The 21,578-nt window shown below is 43.7% G+C and overlaps 1 protein-coding gene across 2 annotated transcripts in view; it reads right to left on the bottom strand.

Moving 5' to 3' along the window:
* Nucleotides 1–11,317: 11,317 nt before the first annotated feature.
* SLAIN2 (SLAIN motif family member 2) overlaps nucleotides 11,318–21,578 on the bottom strand; it is a 74,481-nt gene continuing 64,220 nt past the window's right edge. For both annotated transcript variants that reach the window (XM_040966413.1, XM_040966412.1), the window contains 2 exons: nucleotides 15,165–15,483; nucleotides 11,318–14,275 (listed from right to left, as the gene is read on the bottom strand). In XM_040966413.1, the coding sequence (XP_040822347.1) occupies nucleotides 14,209–14,275; nucleotides 15,165–15,483 (386 nt within the window). In that variant the 3' untranslated portion in view covers nucleotides 11,318–14,208. The remainder of the gene's footprint in view (nucleotides 14,276–15,164; nucleotides 15,484–21,578) is intronic.

The raw sequence follows: 21,578 nt of genomic DNA, 5'->3' as shown, positions 1-21,578 counted from the left end.
ATGTTCTCTCAGATTTTGTGACACACAATAATCCTGGCTCCAAGAGTGCTCTGTTATATCAAATTCTGGCTCCTTGCTTCAGTCCAGCCCAGACCTCGTTACTGCAGGCATCTGGGAAATGAAGCAGCGGGTGTGGGTGCCTTCATTTTCTCTTTCTGCCTTTGAAATAAATAATTTGTTGTTGTTTTTAAAAAATGGCATGGGGTGGGGAGTGGCAGCACAATAGCCTAGTGACTAAATCCTTGCCTTGCATGCCTGGGATCCCACATGGGCGCCAGTTCATATCTCAGCTGATCCGCTACCCATCCAGCTCCCTGCTTGTGACCTGAACAAGCAGTCAAGGACAGCCCAAAGCCTTGGGACCCTGTACCCATATGGGAGATGCAGAAGAGGCTCCTGGCTTCTGGCTTCAGTTTGGCTCAACTCCCGCCTGTGGCTACTTGGGGATTGAATCAGGTGATGGAAGATCTTTCTCTGTCTCTGCTCTCTGTAGATCTGCCTTTCCAGTCCAAATACATAAATCGTTAAAAAAAATGGGCAATATTTTTGAAAGGTGCTAAAATAAACAGAAAAACTGAACCCTTCCCAAGACCTCCCAGCTAATGACTGGCAATGACTGGGTAATGGGGACCAAAGACCCAAACCATCCAAGGGCTCCTCACGAAAGCCTGGGTGCATCCCCCAGGTTGCTGTGACTGTCTGAAGTGGACAGGCCCCGGGTGGCCTCTCACCCTGGCTCCCATTGGCCACGGTGTGCTACTAGCTTCACTCTGCTCTTTCTCCAAAGCACATTCTGAAAACCCATCCGAGACGCCTGTGACGTCAGCGTCTCCATGTTCCTGGTACTTTGCCATGGTTTGGTGACTGCTTCCATATGTAAGGTAATGTAAATTCTGTGTGAGCAGCTACAGTAGCCATTCCAAAGTCGCTCTTTATTTTTTATTGTGGTTGATTTCTCTCAGCATATACTCTTGTTCTCTGACCCATAATTCTAACATGTCTTAATTTTTGAAAATCATCTAAACATGAATTTTCTCTTCTCTGACATTTCTGACAAACTTTTAATTTGTGATCAGAATTTCTCACCAGAGTAGACCATTCATTTGTCTGTTACTCTTTATAACACACCCATTTTTGTCTGATATATTTTGAGGCTATATTTTTTTTATTATATTTTTTTTATTATTGGAAAGGCGGATATACAGAGAGGAGAGACAGAGAGGAAGATCTTCCGTCCGATGATTCACTCCCCAAGTGAGCGCAACGGGCCGATACTATGCCGATCCGAAGCCAGGAGCCTCTTCCGGGTCTCCCACGCGGGTGCAGGTTCCCAAAGCTTTGGGCCGTCCTCGACTGCTTTCCCGGGCCACAGGCAGGGAACTGGAAGGGAAGCGGGGCTGCTGAGATTAGAACCGGCGCCCATATGGGATCCTGGGCGTGCAAGGCGAGGACCTTAACCACTTGCGCCACTGCGCCGGGCCCGAGGCTATATTTTTAGGTGAATAAAAATGTTCATCACTTCTACAACTTAAACTGTTATCACTACGTACTGTGTCTCATAAATAAGTACAATTATGATGTGTCAACAAAAATTAGAAAGATCAAAAATATTTTATTGTTATGATCAGCTAATATTGCTTTTGTCCAATATTAATATAGATACCACAGCACTGTTTTGATTGGCATTTTTCCATATTTTTGCCTTCAATCTTTTAATATATCTAGATTTTTTATATGTCTCTTACCAACAGAATACTAATTTTTTGAGTTTATTTAACTTTTTAAAAAAAGATTTATTTTTATTGGACAGTCAGATATACAGAGAGGAGGAGAGACAGGAAGATCTTCCGTCCAATGATTTACTCCTCAAGTGGCTGCAATGGCTGCAGCTAATCTAATTTGAAGCCAGGAGCTTCTTCCGGGTCTCCTGTGGGGGTGCAGGGTCCCAAGGCTTTGGGCCATCCTCGACTGCTTTTTCCAGGCCACAAGCAGGGAGCTGGATGGGAAACAGGGCATCCAGGATTAGAACTGGTGCCCATTTGGGATCCTGGCGTGTGTGAGGTGAGGACCTTAGCCACTAGGCTATTGCACCGGGCCCTACTTAATTGTTGTTGTTTTTTTTTAATCAATTTTTATTTGAAAGGCAGCTTTACACAGAGAAGGAGAGACAAAGAGAAAGATCTTCCACCTGCTGGTTCACTCCCAAATGAAACACATCAGTCAGAGTCATGCCAATTTGAAGCTAAGAGCCAGGTGCTTTTTCCCAGTCCCTATGTGGGTGCAGGGTACTAAGGACCTGAGCCATCCTCCACTGCCCTTCCAGTAGACAAGCAAGGAGCTGGATCAGAAGTGGAGAAGCCAGGGCATGACTCAGCACCCTTATGGGATGTCAGCGCTGACAGGCAGAGGATTAGCCTTTTGAGCTGCTGCACTGGCTCCAGAACACTGATGTTTACCCAGTCATTCAGTTTCTGCTTCGGTGCCTGACTTGTTTCGGTTCTTATTTTGCCTTTTCTTACCTTCTGAATTCACTTCTTTTCCAGTCAAGTCCCCTCAATCCACAACACTACAACAAAGTTCAAAGTGTATAGTCTCTTCTTTCATTATTTTGTCCTGTTACATTGTTCTTCAGCCTCTTTTGGGAAACCCAGGCTTTCAATCTAGGATCACACTGCTTGCTGTACTGCTCTGTGCTTTGCAATTTGACCATGAAATGCTCCTGAGGAACTCTGGCCTTGTTTCTCTGAAAGCATCTTCCTCGGGCTGTCCTCCTGCAGGCTCGGCGTTGGGGCTGGAGCTCAGATGGCCAGCTGCGACACTCGTGCGCCACGTCAGCCTGGCTGGTCTCCAGTCCCTCCTTCATCGGTCAAGCACTAATACAGGGGCTGCTACAAAGGGGTTTGTTTTGCCGGTGTGACTCCAGGCCCTGATCAGCGGGCGAGGAGTAAAGAAGATTCTTCCTGCCCTGAATGGGCCTGAGTGAACTGGAAACCCCACCTGAGGAGCCCAGTGTGTCCTCCTAGAGGACCCGCCCCGCAGCTCTCAGCTTTGCTCCATGCACCTTGCTGCGGGCCCCAAACACACCTGTGCACCACCCCCCCCCCCCCGTGTGCGTGGAGGGCCCAAGGACCTAGGCAACCCACCCTGACTTTCCTAGGTACATTAGCAGAGAGCCACATGGGAAGTGAAACGGCCAGGACCCGAACAAGTGGCCCCTATAGGATGCAATGCAGGCAGAGAATTAACCCTGACTACACGCTGGGGCCTGTCTCTCCACTTTTCTTGTGGCCACTGCTCTTACCTGCTCCTGCCTCATCCCCTCTGCCAGGTCTGTCATTGCTCCCATGTGTCTCCTCCCCATGGTCACTGATACCGTGGCTGGAGGTGAGGAGGGCTCTGGGTGAACTGCAGTGAAAGTGCTCCAGGATCACGTTTCCTGGACCCACACTCCTGGCACGAAGCCCAGAGAGCGCAGGGCGGCTCTAGGACATGCCTGCATGCCTGCTGTGTCGGAGGACAGGGCAGCTCAGCTCTTTATTCAAAGCAGTCATCTTTTTTTTTTTTTTTTTACTGTGGTCTACAATCCACTTCCTGTTCTTATTCTGTGCACTTAAAGATTTATTTTATTTATTTTAAAGGCAAAGTTGGACTTGGTGCAGTAGCCTAGTGGGCAAAGTTCTAACCCTGCATGTACCATGATCCCATATAGGCATCGGTTCCTTTCTCAGATGTTCCACTTCCCATCCAGTTTCCTGCCTGTGGCCTAGGAGAGCAATAAAGCATGGCCCAAAATCCTTGGGAACCTGCACCTGCTTGGGAGTAAAGCTCCCAAGAAAAGAAGCTCCTGGTTCCTAGCTTCGTATTGGCTCAGCTCCTACTCTTGCGGCCTCTTGGGGAATGAACCAGCAGACAGAACATCTCTTTCTCTGTATCTCCTCTCTGTAGATCTGCATTGCCAATAAAAATAAATCTTTAAAAAACAAAAAGAAAGGCAGAGTTAAGAGACAGACAGAGAGACGGAGGTCTTCCATTCTCTGATTCACTCTCCAAATGACTTTAGTGTCAGGCCAAAGCTAGGACTTTCTTCTGAGTCTCCCATGAGCTCAGGTGCAGGAGCCCAAGCACTTGAACCATTTTCTGTTGCCTTCCCATGCCATAAGCAGGAAGCTGGACAGAAGTGGAACAGTCAGGACTGGAATCAGCGCTTATATGGGATCGTTAACTTGCTATGCCACAATTCTGTGCACGTTTGAAAGGAGCTCACATCATCGATGGGGCCTCCAGGACGAGGGACAGCAAGTTCACTAGCTGGTCTGCTAGTCTGCATTCCCAGCTCTGCTGTCTTTTTTTTTTTTTTTTTAAAGATTGATTTTATTTCAATTTTAAAGTCAGATATACATAGAGGAGAGACAACGAGGAAGACCCTCTGTCCAATGATTCACTCTCCAAGTGACTGCAATGGCCGGTGCTGCTCCAATCTGAAGCCAGGAGCCAGGAGCCTCCTCCAGGTCACCCAAACAGGTGCAGGGTCCCAAGGCTTTGGGCCGTCCTCCACTGCTTTCCCAGGCCACAAGCAGGGAGCTGGATGGGAAGTGGGGCTGCCGGAATTAGAACTGGCGCTCATACGGGATCCTGGCGCGTTCAAGGCGAGGACCTTAGCTGCTAGGTCACTTTGCCAGGCCCTGCTAATTGTCTTAGGCCACAGGTGCTTCCACCTTGAGCTTGACAGTTGGAAACTCGGCTTTGTATCCACAAAACACCCAGCAAGCTGTGCTGGTAAGACACACCTGCCTGCAATGAGCAACGCCTCTCAAAGGCCCAAGGCTCGCACTTCCCCCCAAAAACTTAACCTCTCCAGACTAAAATCCTGAAATATCAAAACACCTGGGACAAGGAAAGTATTCCCTCCTGTTTTTCAGAGAAGGAAAGGGGGAGGAAAGACCACCATCTCCAGCCTACCCATTCCGCCTGGGCGTAAGAGACTTTCCACAAGACAACAGCCAACAGGTGCGCCTAAAACCCCAGAAAGCACTTCATTTTGAAGAACCGTCTCCTACCGGGACCGGGACTGGCAAATCTGCTGAGTGGGCACGGAGGGTCGAGTCTGAGGGCCAAAGCCAGACGCTGGTAGAATTTTCTTCTTTCCTGGGCCAGGCGCAGGCACAGAGCGGATCAGATGGGGCCCGCCCACAAAGCGGAGGGTAATCTGCCACTCGGAGCCCACCTGTGTCAGCATAGCTCTCATCCCACAACACTCTTCCAGAAACACCCAGAATGAGGTTGGACACAGAGCGGCACAAGGAACCCCAGAGCCTTAATGCATCCCACTGCAGGGCTCCGTAGTAGAGGGGGAGTGGGAGCTGGCAGCTGGAATAAGGAACAGCCTGGATGTTGGAAGGGCGAGGCGAGGCAGGGAGGCACGGAGGAGAGAGGCCTGGCTAGAACCGAGGGAGCGTGGATATGCACTGTCAATTGTCCATGTTTTTAGACCCGGCTCTGTGTTTCTTTCCGATGGCCCAACAGAGCGCCCTTGTGCATAAACTGCTGAGAACTCACGCAACTTCTCGGGGACTTGGTGCTGCAAACGGCTCCCCGGACTGAGTGCTCTTCCCGGCAGCAGCCGGTGAAGCTCAGGGCTCAAACATTAGTCCCATGCATCCAATTCTATAGCTCACGGAGCAGAGCCCTGCTCTCCAATATTGTCCTACATATTCTTTCAAACCAGTTGTCCCGGCGCCAGGAAGACATAGAATAAAAATTACATTCTGGTTTTTAAAAAAATGTTTGAAATTTATTTTTGTTATTTCCGAGAATCTCCCTTTGCAGCATCTCTCCTTGAGTGGACGCTCCTGCCACAGCCAGAGCTGCAGGTGGGATCTCGCGCCAGCTCGCGCAGGTGCCAGCCCTCAGCCCTGCCTGATGCCTCCCAGGGTGCGCATTAGCAGGAAGCTGGAACTGGTACCCAGTCACTCTTGGGACACAAGGGTCCCACGTGGGGGTCTTAACTGCTGAGGCAAATGTCTGTCCCTAAAGTTTAATTCCTAGGTAGCCTCTTATTTAGAATAAAAATCAAACATACTAAGCACAGAGAGTTTCTATTTATCCTACTTCTAGTTACCCCCATCGCAAACATTTTACATTAGTGTAGTAGAGGAGAGGGCTTCAAAAAAATTCATGGAAATGGATATTATGTAAAACCTTCTAAACCAGAATATACGACTTAGCATTTAAGTCCTTTTTCCATGAACGGTAAAAAAAAAAAAAGAAAGAAAAACTCCTTCATATTTATCAGTTATCAAAGCAATGTTGTTACATTTTTTATCAACTACAAGTCCGCACTTCCTTAAATTTCCTTACTTTTTACCTAATTCCCTTTTTCTTTCCTAGGCTCCCGCCGAAGACACCACCACATTCAGTCTTCTCATTTATTCCATGAGAATCTCCAACGATGCACTGAAAGAATTGGGATTTAACTCTTCAAGAGAGCAACATCTCCCCCTAGTGTTTAGAGTTGGTAATAGCACGTGAAGCATCCGCTTGCAGAAGAATGCAGATAGAATTTGATATTTAGAAAAAAGCAGATTCGTCATGGATGTTCATATTCTTTCTAAGATGTTGTTTAAATAATAAAATGGGAAACGATCGGGGTTCTTGGAAGGAAGTAGCAGCAAAAGACCTAAGAAGGGCTCATCGTGTTTTTCTAATTACAAATTCTTTCTGTGAGCCCGCCCCCTCACATTGTTCTTGCCACTAAACAGGCTCTAAAAGGAAATTCGGTTGCTGCAATTGCAAATAATGTATAGACTTAAATGACCTGGGTGAGGTACAAAATACAAAATTAATGAAATACATAGGTTTCATATGAGACTGTGGGAGGTGTTGATCTACATAAGGCGGCTCTGCAAGGGTTTTAAAGACTAATTTGAAAGAAAGACAAAGAGAGGGAGAACATCCTCTGTCTTCTAGGAACAGACTGCAGCCAGGCTCCAGGAGCTCCATCTGGACCTCCCATGCTTAGGCTCAAAACCCAAGTGCTTGGGCCATCCTCTGCTGCTTACCAGGCACATTAGCAGGAAACTGGGCTGGAAGTGGAGGTGGGAAAAGATCTCAGGCACTTTGTGTGGAATGCAGAGGTCCCAAACAGCTACTTGGCCCACCACCCCATGATACCCACCTCTCTTGACACATTTATACCCAAGGCAGAGCAGCTTTTGTTCTTCACAACACCCTTGATAAAAACCAGAGCATAACATTAAGGTCAAATTCAACAAATGCTCCCTGTGACCCAAATACATACACATAAGATGGTGATGCTGAGGATAAAACAGAGTATGCCCCACCGGGTACCTGCTGCCTGCCTCCCTTGGTCAGCTAGGGGTTTCTGGGGAAGTGCAGAGCAACAGTTGTCTGGCTCTTGGAAGGAGCAGTGGTTGTCTACATGCATATGGCAAAGATTTCAAGCGATCGGTGGAAACCGCTCCAGTAAGAGGCAGTGTCGTCACTCTAATCTCACCCTCCTCTCCACTGGTATTAACAGTTTCCTTGCTATTCTCCAGAGGCAGTCATTGCAAACTAAGCAGACACACAGCCCCTTTATTCCACTAATGACATTGTTGGGCACCTTATTTAGACTTAAAATCTCCACAGATGTACTGGCATGGGCATGGGCTTACGGGTGAGCCATGGCTTGGGCTGCCCATATCCTCATCTCAGAGTACCTGGTCTGAGTTCCAGTGCATGTTCTGATCCAGCTTCTCACCTCGGGAGGTAGCAGGTCATGCTTGCAGCGCGTGGGTCCCTGCTGTGGGTGACCTGGATGGAGTTCCTGGCTCCTTGCCTTTGGCTCCGCCCCATCTGTGGTGGGTTTTTGGAAAATGAGTAATTGGATGGCAAATGTGTCTTGGTCTCTTTTGAAATAAATACATACATGAACACCTATATTTTTTGTTGAGAATTAATGTTTGAATTTAAATTCATTTTTCAAAATTTGATATTTGGAAAAGACAGTGGTGTCTCAATTGTGCTGTAATACTTTTACCTTTTACACCTTGGGCGTCTTTATACACAGCTGTTTTATCTTGATCTTCCTAGTGGATGTCTACAAGTCCAACGAATATTATAACTTAATCCACGTTCTGGTGATGGAAATTGAAGTTGAAGCTTGGCCACAAATAACACCATAATATATATTCTTGTATTCTTATCTACACAGTATCTGCAAGACCAATTTTTTGGTGGGGATATCTAGACCCAGTGATTTCGAGTTTTATTAAGAATTAAGTTGTTGTTTTAAAAACTAAATTTATTTCTAAAAGCAGAGTTAGAGTGGTTTAACTCATTATGCCAACCTCTGCTTTATTTTTTAAAGACTTATTTATTATCTGAAAGGCAGTTCATCAGACAGAGACAGAGTGACTGTCCTATCTGTTCACTGTCCAGACGGCCACAATGGCCAGTACTGGACCAGCGCAAAGCCAGGAGCCGGGAGCTTTCGGGTCTCCTATATGGGTGCAGGGACCCAAGCACTTGCACAATTTTCTTCTGCTTTCCCAGGCATGTTAGCAGGGAGTTAGATCAGAAGCAGATCAGCTGGGTGATGAACTGGTGCCTGTGTAGGATGCTTGCACCACAGGCAGAGGCTTAACCTACTATGCCTCAAAGCCAGACCCTGTAAGTTGCTGTTTAAAGAGATTTCTACCAGCAGCTGCTTTCATTCAACGAATACAGCGGGGGGCAGGGGGCGGGGGGCGGGGGTGAGCATTTGGTACAGCAGTTAAGACATAACTTGGCACACCCACATCCCATATTGCACAGCCTGAGTTTAAGTCCCAGGCCTGCGTCTGATTCCAGCTTCCTGTTAACATGTACCATGGAGCAGCAGCTGTTGATGGCTGTGCCCCTGCCATCCATGTGGGATACCCAGATGGAGTTCCGGGCTCCTGACTTCAGCCTGGACCATAGTATTTGGGGACTGAACCAGTGGGGAGAAGATCTGTTTCTATTTCTGTATCTTTCAAACAAAATTCTAAAAACCACACAGTAAAAAAATATTCACAAGAAACCACAAAATTTGGATGCCTACCACGGGTCAGGTACTATTTCAGGCACTTGTGATCTGTTGATAAATGAATAATCTCTGCTCCTGTGAAGTTTAGACTGTGTGTGCACAAGTGCCAGCCAACATAGGAACAGAGGAAGAAGGTAAAGGTAGGCCCAGTGGTGAGCTGATTTTATGGAATGCTAGAAGGCAGTAGGGGCTATGAAAAAGAATTTGGCTTAAGAAAAAAGTTGGAACTGGGTAGAGTGGGGATATAATGTTTACAAAATGGGGTGACATTTGAGCAAACACGGAAGCAGCAGAGGGACCTACTCAACGGCTATTTGGGAATGGAGTGTGAGGGAGCAGGGGGTGTGGCAAAAGGAACCCAGGAACAGCGCACTTTCGCCTCCTGGTTGAGTAAAAGGCAATCCATGGGCAATTTGTGAGGAAGACTGAGGAAAGAGAACATTTCAAAGGGACCGCTGAGGGCTCTGTAGAGTGCAGTGTACAGGGAAGTGGTCAGAGCCCAGGTGTATCTGGTTTGCCTAGAACTTGGTCCACTTTGTGGGCATGGCCCCACTCCAGGGAACACTTCACCTACTTACATGGTTTCACAGGGGCTAACTGACCCAGTCTCCAGCTACCATTAATCCAGGAGTCATTCTCACCAGTTCTGGGGAGCACTACTCCTACAAATATTGGACTTGGCATGAGAGCTTGATTTTTCAACACTCGAGAGAACACAAATTAGTGTTTTAACAATCCTACAGATGATTCCAAGGTTGAAAAACTTGAATCTTTGTGTACCTATTGCTTCCTTAAAGGTACTGTCTCAAAACTGGCTGTGAATTCAATGTCAATTTAGGGCTTGGCAGGCTGTGATGGCATGTGTGGTGGATAAGGAATTCTAGGGTCTGACATTGTGCTGTGATGGGACCTCTGACACTTTCCGCGTTGGTGTGTTTGTGTCGCAGCTGCTGCACTTCTGCTCCACCTCCCTCTAACGGTCTGGGAAAAGCAGAAGATGGCTCAAGTATTTGGGGCTCTACCATCCATGTGTCAGAAGCAGCTCCTGGCTTTGGCCCAGCTGTCCTGGCCATTGTGGCCCCTTGGGGAGTGAACTAGCATATGAAGTGATCCCTGTCTCTCCCTGTTTAACTCTATTAAATAAATAAACACATCTTAAAGAAAAAAAAATGTATATGATAACACAGGCCTGGTAGAGTTTTGGAACTGATGCTTTCTACTTTAGTTTCCTCACCCATCTAAATCAATGGCAGTCACTGGTGACTTCAGAATTGGGAAAAGTTATTACAGGCAAGAGTGTGATTTCAATTTTGTAAGAAAAAAACAGAATTATCAAAATTGAGGTCAATTACCTATGGAATTAAGTGCTTTTTCTTCTTTGTGATTTGTTGTATTTCTAATTTCTGCAATAGGCATTTTTTTTTTTTAATAAAAAAAGGCAATGGATGGTATAATGGCAAAAAACTCTATGACGCTTTCAAGGAGCATCTGCAATCAGGAAAGACATGTGCAAAAGCAAACTCCATCCGTGATGCAAGTGGAGAACATTCTTGCATCCTAAAACATTTCCTACCCTTCCACTGAGGATGTTACAGCCGTGTTACACTGGCACATCAGCTCATCAGCACTGGTTTCTGAATAGAGCCATTTCACACTTGTCACCTTTGTACTTAATGCCCTTTTCAATCAGCCTATTACTTTCAAAGCCAGGAGAAATAAAGATTTTTCCCCTTGCTTTTGTGCAATCAGATTTTAAGTTTTAATCGACATGTGATAATTACATCTGTTGATGAGATATCACGCGATATTTCACCTTATTTGTGTATTGTGTAATGACTAAACCACAGTAATTAGTATATCCATCACTCCACACACTTATCACTTTCAGGTAAGGATATTGGTTTGAAAATGCACTCATTTTCCCCACCTGCAGAATTTCCTTTTGGGAATTCTTATAATAAGGACCTTTTACTGCTTTGACATATGCAAGCTTTTTCCTAACTAGTATCAATTCACAGAAAGTAAACAGTTTCCCAGAACAAACTAATTTGGAGTAAGCTATACATTTAAATAATCCAGATATTAAACAAGGACAGAGAGAATACAGAATGCTACAGTCCAAGTTAAGTCTGAAAGCACCATAGGATTTGGGTTTGTGTGTTCAAACAACAAACCAAGCAGTTTATTCAAAGCAAGTATAGGCAACTGGGGAAAACAAAGAAATTAATAAAACACTTCAAAAAACAAATGTAAATTTAATAATAAACATTATGGTCAGGCTGTTTATTAAGGAGGCAACCACATATACAAGTTCAGCTATCGAAATGTTTGTGAATCAACTTCATATGATCTATAAAGACCATGCGTAATGTCAAATATGGACACCTGTACATTCAATAAAAAGTTAATTTAAACATACATAGTCTAGATCATTCTAGAGTTATACAAACATCTGGGGCCATGTATGTATCTAATTCTCTTTCAAAAAAACTTTTTTTTTTTTTTTTTATAAAAAGTGATGTATTGAGATAATTTTAAAAAGCATCTGACACAATTATGAATGGTCCCCAGTTTACAAAATGTGATTTCCAGGGTATGAAAACTGAAAAAAGTCAACTCTTCAGAGAGTGTTTTATATTATACAAACAAGTTTTGTAGAAAAATGATCCAGCAAATGCTTGAGTTAAGAATATTTATATTTTTTTCCAATTCTTTACACTTTTATTAACACACTTACAAAAAATAACATTCAAACACTGAGAAAATTAAATAACTTTGGAAGCAGAGTTCACAGCTTTCTGCTTACATATAAGTGACAATTCTGGGCTGTTGGCACAAAATAATCAACATTCATAAAACCCTTACTACTATATATCAAACATAAGTTAAAATCATAGGCACTAGTTTATCAAATCCACATTTCTTCTGTAACACTAACCACAGTAAATCCTTAGATTTTCCCAAACAGAAAAACTGGCAACACACAAAGGCTTTCTAGTAAAAAGGCCATTTTTCTCTTTAGGAAACTAAAAGCCAATAGTCTGTGGTAGTACACAGCAGATAAAATAATACTTTACCAAACCCAGATGCAAAATATGTTTTTAACAAGTGATGAAATATTTTAATTAAAAAAAAATAGACATTTTTTCTGATGCAGCCATTAAAAACAAAGTTAAATAACCTGAATATTCCTTTTGAAATTGATTATCTAACTTAAAAAAGCAATGAGTGTTTCAGAATAGCTAAAATTCCTTTAAATTATTAGATTGCAGCATATATATATATTTTTAAAATGTTGCACTGAAAACTGAGACCTGTTTTTTTGAGTATATGTGGTTTTAAGAAGAGACAGTAGCTAGTTCTTTCTCTTATTACTTAGATTTACATGAGATACCCCACCCAAAGCAGATGTTTTTATCTTCCTCTGAAAAGCAATAGCTTTTAGTTCCTCGTCATGTAGAATTCTGGCACCATCCTTTCCCTACTACCCCATTGCTCTCGGATTCAAGGCTACAACTTCCTTCTTGCATTATACACCAAAACATAGAGTGCTGCTGCCAGCTGCTGTGGCCGGCGGCTTGCCCTGACTGCACGACTCCCTACTACCACGAAAACTCCCACGGCTTCAGTCACAGCACAATGGGGCTATTAGTTTAAATTTTATTAACCTGAACATCAAGCCTTCCCAATTCTTTTTCTCAATATCTTTTGCCAACTTACACAATGTCTTTGATTAACAAGAAATCAATTTATGTTCAAATCTCCACAATCTTTTGCATGAAATCAACTGTCAGCATTTTAGACCTTGTTTAAATTAAGAATTTAAAAACAGATCTCGCTATCAAAAATAAGAAGCCTGCTACAAAAGAAGTTTTCATCTGGTAATAGTCTGATAAAACCAAAACAGGTAATTTCAAGGACAAATGTAAGAGCCATTACATTGAGCAAGTATTTAACAGGTTAGAGTTGTATGTAGTAAAAATGCAAAAATTGATATAAGGCAGACTCTAAGTCAAAAGGGACAGTATTTTCAGAAAATATTTTATAAAGTTACTCAGTTTAGAGTGGACCAAAGTAAGTAGGATTTAGCAGGCTATGTTTTCCTACACATAATAAACCGTTATGCCATTTCATAGCAATAATACAACTGTCATCACCAGAGATTTTGTGGGTTAAGTGCATAGATTTTTCCCCCTCTCTCTCACCGTCAGGTCTGTTCCAGGTTCTAAGCACTGAGGTGTTGCTGTTAACAGTAATAAAGATACACACTACTACTTGCTCTTTCCCTCAAGGAAACCTGCTGAAAGACACAGATCTCTTTGTTCTCTAACAGGTAACAGCATATGAAGAAGCTGGCTTCAACAGCAAAGGCCATCTTTCCTGAGCCAGGAACATACAGGTTGGAAAGATTGTACAACTGATACTAAGCCCTTTTGGCAATCAACAAACACATATAAGTCTGATGTATCACCGTAACATGATGGATGCATACCATAATACTATCTGGTGGCGATGATAGGTGAGCTATGTCCAAAACTCAAGACTAAATGATTCTGCAAAAAAACAAATGAACTCTCTCAAATTTAGATATCATGTTTTAAATCTCCAGCACAGGTTTCTTCCTCTCATCCCCCCAATCTTGATCTATAATTTTCCTCAAGTACTGTGAAACACTTCAGATAATTAGAAAGAATGTTAGTTCTCATTAACATAATATTTATTGATGCTATTTATACAGTAAATTAGGTTGAATGTGAAGTTTTGGATAGCCTGACTCCACCATTTTCCTGCACACAAAAGTACTTTCTCATTTGAAAATGGGCATTTCTCTTTGGCATCCATTAGGTATTTGCCCAGATATCGCCTCCGTCAATTACCTAAAAATCAGCTTAGTTCCTATTAAATAAAACTAAAAGTGATTTCATGGAGAGTGATTGTATGATTACCAAACACATCTGATGTTAAGCGTCATTAAAGTGCTGCTTGGTCATCTCTGTCAGTTTGTGCTAGTTAAGACAGAGGGTTAGGATTTCATAAATCCCAAGAGTCTCATCTGAACAGTCTGCATGTAAAAGCTGCTTTTCAGCCTGGAAGAAGGGGGATCCATGAAGTTGAGAACTCTGCATTCTTGTCTTTGCTGGTCAGTAGCAACCATCTTTCCAGCTGTCATCTTTCATGCTACCGTAGGTTTTAGGAGCTGGCAAGGATCTGAAATAGAGCAATTTTATGTTACTTGCTTGTCTTTACAAAATACCATCAACAGAATTTTACAGTATTTATTTCTGAGCGGCATCCTGATCGAAGGCTGGGTCAGGGCGCCACTGAGACCATCAGCATAACCTTCTGACGACTTTCAGGTTTCACTGGGCACTATAGGATGTCTCTTATCTTTCTTAATAAAACCACTAGATTAAAAATAAGGAAAAGAATGTCACAGTTTTTGACAACGTGGATAACTGACTTATCTGAGTGGCAGAATGATGAATGTGATCATATGGAGCTGACTGCCACAATCACTAGAGGCAGCACGGGACAGTGTCTAAAAAGACTCGGAACTGAGGGTCTTAAGTACGGCTTAGTCAAAGTATTTAACCTCATAAAATTTCAATATTCCCTGAAAAATAGGAATATTTAATGTTATAGTGAAGACTAATTAGGTAAGAATAAGTTATTCAGCAACCGTTGTACTCTACTAATAAGTCTGCAGATTTAAATCACTGATTTTAGAATTGAGGAGTTCATGTAATTCAGTTTAATTCCTTTTGGGACAAAATGCAGTTCTCAGGCAAGTAAACATTTTGAGTTCAGATGTGCTTTACTGAAAATTATATTAAAATGAACAATCATCACAACCTAAGTGATGCTAACAATCTTTTCTAGGATCTTCTGAGAAGCTTAATCATTAAGGCATCCAAACAAATGCAGTTTGAATCAAGTTGGTATACTATTCCAAATAAGAATATAAAGGAAGAAGTTTCTTCAAATTGAACTGAGACTCAAGTGGAACACCACCACGACTCTATGTTCACTATCAAATGCAGAAATGAGACTACCTCCACTCCACCCACTTGTGTACACTTCTGAGCTTCCCACTTACCTGCGAACAGGTTGTGCAAGTTTGCTGCGAGGCACTGGTATACCCCCCGCAGAAGGGGCACTGGGTCTGGGCAAGCCACTTCTCATTGCAGTCGTTCCTGCAGGTCTGGTTAGAGTAGCACTGTTGATATTGCTGGGAGGGTTTGCTGGACCTGGGTTCTGATGCATGGGAGGCCCAGGTGAGGAGGTGGTTTGTGTGAGCTGTGCTGTTTCTTGGCTACCAGGAGAGCCAATGCCATGGTTACTAAATGCTTTCACTGGCTGCCGAAGAGCCAAAGGAGACGGTGCTGCAGGGGAGCGAAATTTGCCTGGAGAAGGTACTGTGGAGTGATAAAGAAAAATCAGTGCTTTAACTGTAAAGGAAACCACTGTTCAAGTTATGTGATGACTTGGCACGAGTATATCTTTATTCATAAAACTTTTTAATAATGTAACAAATGAAAGATACTTCTAGCCTAAAGAATTACAAAAGGTTAAGTGGTTAGTTCTATGCAACCAAGTCCTTAATCAGAGAGTTCTAACTTTGACAGCAGTGTTTTAGTTAGGCCAGACTGGATTCCAGAATACCAGAGAGAAAAGGCACTGCAGGATTCCTCCTCAGAGTCACAACTAACCTAGCAAACATTCTGGAGAAGAAAAGGCTGAACACCAGATTGTTAAAAACATGAGCCACATTTTCCCCACAAGGAAACATTCATATATACACAAATCACGCATCTGGTGGAGGCACCTTCAAGTCCCATATCATTGTGTGACTAAAACTCTGCAAGAAACTAAAACTATTTCTGCTTTGAAGAAACAATTGCTCTTTTGCTGTGCTTTACTAAGCAAAGAACTTATAAATGTAGGTCCATATCAAGAGGTAAATGAAGTTACAGAACAAAGATGGCATGTTTTAATGAAATGTCAATTTTATTAAGTTAAAAGTCTTTAAAATATTTTAAAAATTTGTTTGAGGGGCTGGCATGATAGCGTAGCGGCTAAAGTCCTCTTCTTGATCATGCCCGGATCCCATATGGGCGTTGGTTCTAATCTTGGCAACCCTGCTTTCCATCCTGCTTGTGGCCTGGTAAAGCAGTCGAGGACGACCCAAAGCCTTGGGACCCTGCATCCGCGGGGAAGATCTGGAAGAAACTCATGGCTCCTGGCTTCAGATTGGCTCAGCTCTGGCCATTGCGGTCACTTGAGGAGTGAACCATCAGACAAAAGATCCTCTCTCTCCTCCTCTCTGTGTATCTGCCTTTCCAATAAAAACATAAATTAATCTTTAAAAAAGAAAAAAAAATTATTTGAAAGGCAAAGAATCAGAGACAAAGAGGATAGACAGGAGACAGAGAGGGAGAGATTGAGGTTATTTCCATCTACTGGTTCACTTCCCAAAATGCTCGCAGTAGTCAGAGCTGTACCAGTTTGAAACCAGCCACTCCAGGAACTTGACTGTGCATCAGAACCCCAACGGTTTTTTTGCTAACTAATGAAGCCTAAAAAGAAAATAAAAGTATCCAGACATGAAAAACCACTAACTGAAATGACCTGCCTAACATTTACAGAACATGTTACCAACAATAAACACCCTATAAATGCTTGGCTGATAAAACAAGACCAAAATTTGTAAGGAAGTTTCACATAAAGCATGCTTTCTGATCATAATATAATTATTCACAGAAATCAGTAAATGAAAGACATCCTAAAGCCCCAAACATTTGAAAATTTAAAAAATGCTCTTTGAGGAAACATACTGATTAATAAAGACAAGTCAGAAAATAATTTGAACTGGCTGAACAACAACAAAAAACAATTGAAAAATGTGGAGGATGCATGAAAGGCAACTATAAGTTTACAGGTTTTAAAATGGTTTTACTAGAAAAGAACAGTGTAAAAACTAATTAAGCATAAGAAGTTAATAAAACTTAATTTAGCCTAACTTATAAGAGAGAATGAAATCATAAAAACATTAAGAGCAAAAAGCAAGGAAACACAAAAGCAAGAGAAAATCAGTGGCTCAAATGTTTCTGAAAATACTGATAAAACTGATGAAACTTAAGGATTGATCAAGAGAAAAAACAAGACAAAGGAAGATACAAATTAACATCACAAGAAAAACAAGGAATGCCATACATTCTGTTGGCAAGAAATGACAAGAGTATTTAAAAATTTCATGGAAACTTGGAAAGAAAAAGTTATTTAGGTGCATACTGCTTTTGAAATCCATGCGTAGTCTTTTCATTTATTTATCTGAAAGTCAAGGTTACAGAAAGATAGAGAGAGAGCATTTTTCATTCATTTTTCAGATGGCCAGAAAGGACAAGGATGTACCAGACTGAAGGAGCCAGGCTTCATACCAGCAAGAATAATTAACACTAAAAGTCATATATCAATTATTGTTGAGTATGCAGAACAAAAGAACTCCCAAGCACTGTTGATAAGAACATAAACAGTATAGATGTTTCAGCAAAAATTTATGTTTTTCCATAAGCATATAGTCATCCAAAGATTCAATTAGGCCATTCAAGAAAAAAAAATGAAATCACATAGCCACTCAATGAGAGCATATGTTCATTTCAAGATTTGTATACAATTTACTAATAACAGCCCCAAACTGAGAACTCAAATGTTCAACAGCAGGTGAGCAAATGGTGGTATAGCCATAAAGTAAACCACTGACACACATGACAAAGATGAATCGCAAACCTTATAGTGAGTGAAACAAATGCTAGACATAATATTGCCAAAGTTGCAAAACTCCATTCACACAAAATTTTAGATAAGGCAAACGCATCTATCATAACACAGAGATGTTTGCTGTGAGAAGATTAACCGGGAAGGAATACAAAAGATCGTTTGGGGATAACGGAAGTGTTCTGTGATTATCTGTGATTATTCTGTGATTATTAAGTGGTTATCTGAATATGAATTTTACTAATTTCTTCAGGTCTATTTATTTGAACTGTGTGGAGTGTTTATGGAGGTAGGGAGGAAGAGAGTGAGATCTTCCATCTGATGATTTACTCAAATGGCCACAATCATGGGACTTGGCAAGACCAGAGCAAGGAGCCAGGAACTTCATATGGGTTTCCCAAATGGGTGGCAAGGGCCCAAGTATTTGGGTCGTCATCTTCCACTGTCTTCCTAGACACATTAGCAGGAAACTGGTTAAGAAGCAGAGCAGCCAGGACTCAAACTGACACTCTGATATGGAATACCAGCATCCCAAGTGGCAGCTTAACCAGCTTACTGCAACACAACACCAGCCCTCACGTTTGCTAAATTTAAATTGTGTTCTTAAAATTCCACAGGAATAAAACTGATTAAAAAAAAAAAGTAGAACCACACTGGAAAATACAGGCTACTAGAGTAGAGTGACTGTATTTTGATTACCAAAATCAGTTAGTTTCTCCTTGAATAAAACTAAAGAACCCAGCAGTAGTCAACTGCCTAAGTTGCCTGTACCTAGGAAATGTTACACTGCTGGCAGGAAAGCAGCCAACAGTTGGCGGGCATTCTGAGCCTGGTTAATGCCAAATCTGTGTTAACTGTAATAGTGTGCCAGCATAGTCCATTTATTTTTAAAAAGATATGCAGGGGAATGTAGGTTGCCCAGAGAAGGGGGTACTGGGATGCGCCAGAGTGGGGGCCAATGACAGCCATGTCTGACAGGCACGTGGTGAGCTTACACAGAATGGGTCACTGTACTCTCAGGTAGGATAGGGAGGGGGATATTACAGGGTATCCACCCATATGGGAGACTAGGATAAACTGAGTAGCACTATCCGCTACCTGCTAGTACACACAAAAACTGGGGCTGGGGGAATGCCTGGCTGGGCTAGGCCACAGCACCCACTGGAGTGTTAAAGAACTGGATCTAGGAACAGATTCTATAGGGGATTTGTGGGCTTGCCTCTGAAATGCAGCACTTACTGGTTTGCATGACAGCTGAGAGTGGTAATGGGCTGAGCTGGGATGGACTATGAACTCACATGACACTTGTGGGAGCTGAGGCTGGCTGGGAGGAGGCCAGGCTGGGTCAGGCTGCAGCACCAACCAGGCACATGCAAAGTCCGAGATTGAGGGCAGACCATCGCCAGCTATGCTGTGGCACATGCCAGCACATTTGAGATCCAGGGATGGGAGGCAGGCCTGGCACGGGAACTTGGGGAACTCCCTTCCTAGGCTGCAGCTCCTGCTGGGGAGCTAAAGGGCAGGGGCTGGGGGCAGACCAGTCCAGGTAGGACTATGGTACCGGTCAGCATATGTCTGGGGGTGGGCTTGTCTGTGCCAGAACATCTCATAGGCTGGCATGAGTAAGAGCCAGGATGGGGTGCAGGCCAGGCCAGGCAACACCCACTAATTCACATGAGGGACAGAGCTGGGGGGGGGGGGGGCCAAGCTGGGCTGGGTGCTGCAAAGCCAATGACAATCTGGGACTTAGGGTGGGCCAGGGTGAGCCAGTCTGAAGCACCTACCAGAAAATGCCAAGACTGGAGGTGGACCGTGCCAGACTGGGCCACAGTAGTCACCATCATGTGCAAGAGCCAGGGCTGGGAACAGGCCTACTAGCAGAACTACAGGAACTCCCCTGTTAGGCTGCTGCTTCCACTGGTGAGCGTGAGAGCTGGGACTAGGAGTGGAGTCCAGGCAGGTCTGCAGCACCTGCTGGTGCACACAAGAACCAAAAATGGTGCAAGTTGGACAGGTTAAGCCACAGTACCAGCTGGGAACTACTGGGACTCAATGAAAGTCTTATCAGGCTGGACTGTAGCACCCTCTGGCAAACACATAATCTGTGCCAGAACATCTCATAGGCTGGCATGAGTAAGAGCCAGGATGGGGTGCAGGCCAGGCCAGGAAACACCCACTAATTCACATGAGGGACAGAGGTCGGGGGGGGGGTGTGGGCCAAGCTGGTGCCTAGGGTAACTACAGGTACTTCCCTGCTAGGTTGCAGCTCTAGCTGGTGAGCACAAGAGCCAGGGTTGGGGACATGTCAGACTGAGCTAAGCTGAAGCACCTTTAGGTGTACATGGGAGCCAGATGGGAAAGGCCAGGCCACAACATATGCCAGGACCTGCAAAGATCAGAGTTGGGGATCAGACTTGGTGGGGGTTGCTGGGGGTCACCCAGACTAGGCTGAGGCTCCTGCTGGTTTGTGTGAGGACCAGGCCTACGGCAGGCTGGGCTGGACAAAGCCATAGCACCCATTGGTTCACATGAGAGATAGGACTGGGGCAGAACTGACCAGGTAGTTGCATTCACTGGTATGTGCATTGGCTGGTGCAGGTGATGGACTGAACCTGACCCTGCACTGGCTGGTGCACACAAGAGTCAAGTCTGAAGTTACCCTACGAGAAGTTTCTTGGGAGGGCTCCCCAGGTAGATCACTGGACTCAAAACCTGGCCACAGGGAAAATCGCAATATATAATGGTCCAACCTTGGAGTACATGTGTCTGGAATGGCCCTCTTCAGCTGCTGATGCCTGTGCAGTGGACAGCATGCTCAGATGTACACATGACAACCAGATCACGTAGGCCAGCAGAGGATGTCAAGTGCCTCATCAGAGGGTGGAAAGCAGAACAGGGTGGACAACTCTGCTTGCCAAGCATTGTAGCCAAGTATGGCTCTGTGGAAGCACTTAGGTGGACTTGATCAGCCAATACGCCTTGCGTTTTCTCAGTACTGGTGTAAGGAAGCCAATCATGTCTCAGCACTATCAAGACCACACAAATAACTCCTCTGGAACATTCTTCCCAGCACTGGGGTCTCCAGGGCACCACTGAATGACCATGCCCCCCATCCCTGGGTACTGATGTGGTTTGACGGCAGGAAGCAGGCCCTTCCCCTTCTGTGGAAACAGGAGAAGAAAGGAAAAACAAAACCAAATAAAAACCTGAAGCATTTGTCCTACTTACCTTCCCCTGTACTTCAATCCTCACTACCTTAATCAAAGGTCCACATCCCTCTCAACCATATAAGCAATACCAAAAAAATAAAATTAAAAATTAAAAAAAGGAAACTAAAGATGGCCCAAGAGAGGAAGTACCTTCAGGATGCAAATCCTATGATTTTCACAGATGTTTCACTTGAAACAGTCTGTCTTCCCTTTGTCACAGATACATATTCTCCACAATCTCACCTTTTTCTCTGTTGCCAGACCAGTCTCTTAACTAGTTATTCCACTGTCTTTCAAGTTGCCACATCTTTTTTTTTTTAAAAAGATTTATTTATTTTTATTGGAAAGTCAGATATACAGAGAGGAGGAGAGACAGAAAGGAAGATGTTCCATCCACTGATTCACTCCCCAAATGGCCGTGATGGGTGGAGCTGAGCCAATCCGAAGTCAGGAGCCCGGAGCCTCCTTTGGGTCTCCCACAAGTGTTGGGTTCCAAGACTCTGGGCCATCCCCAACTGCTTTCTGAG

Source organism: Ochotona curzoniae, unplaced genomic scaffold (genome assembly GCF_017591425.1).
Source record: "Ochotona curzoniae isolate NIBS_2020 unplaced genomic scaffold, NIBS_Ocur_1.0 scaffold_4505, whole genome shotgun sequence".
Taxonomy (NCBI): domain Eukaryota; kingdom Metazoa; phylum Chordata; class Mammalia; order Lagomorpha; family Ochotonidae; genus Ochotona; species Ochotona curzoniae.
This window is presented reverse-complemented; position numbering and strand designations above follow the sequence as displayed.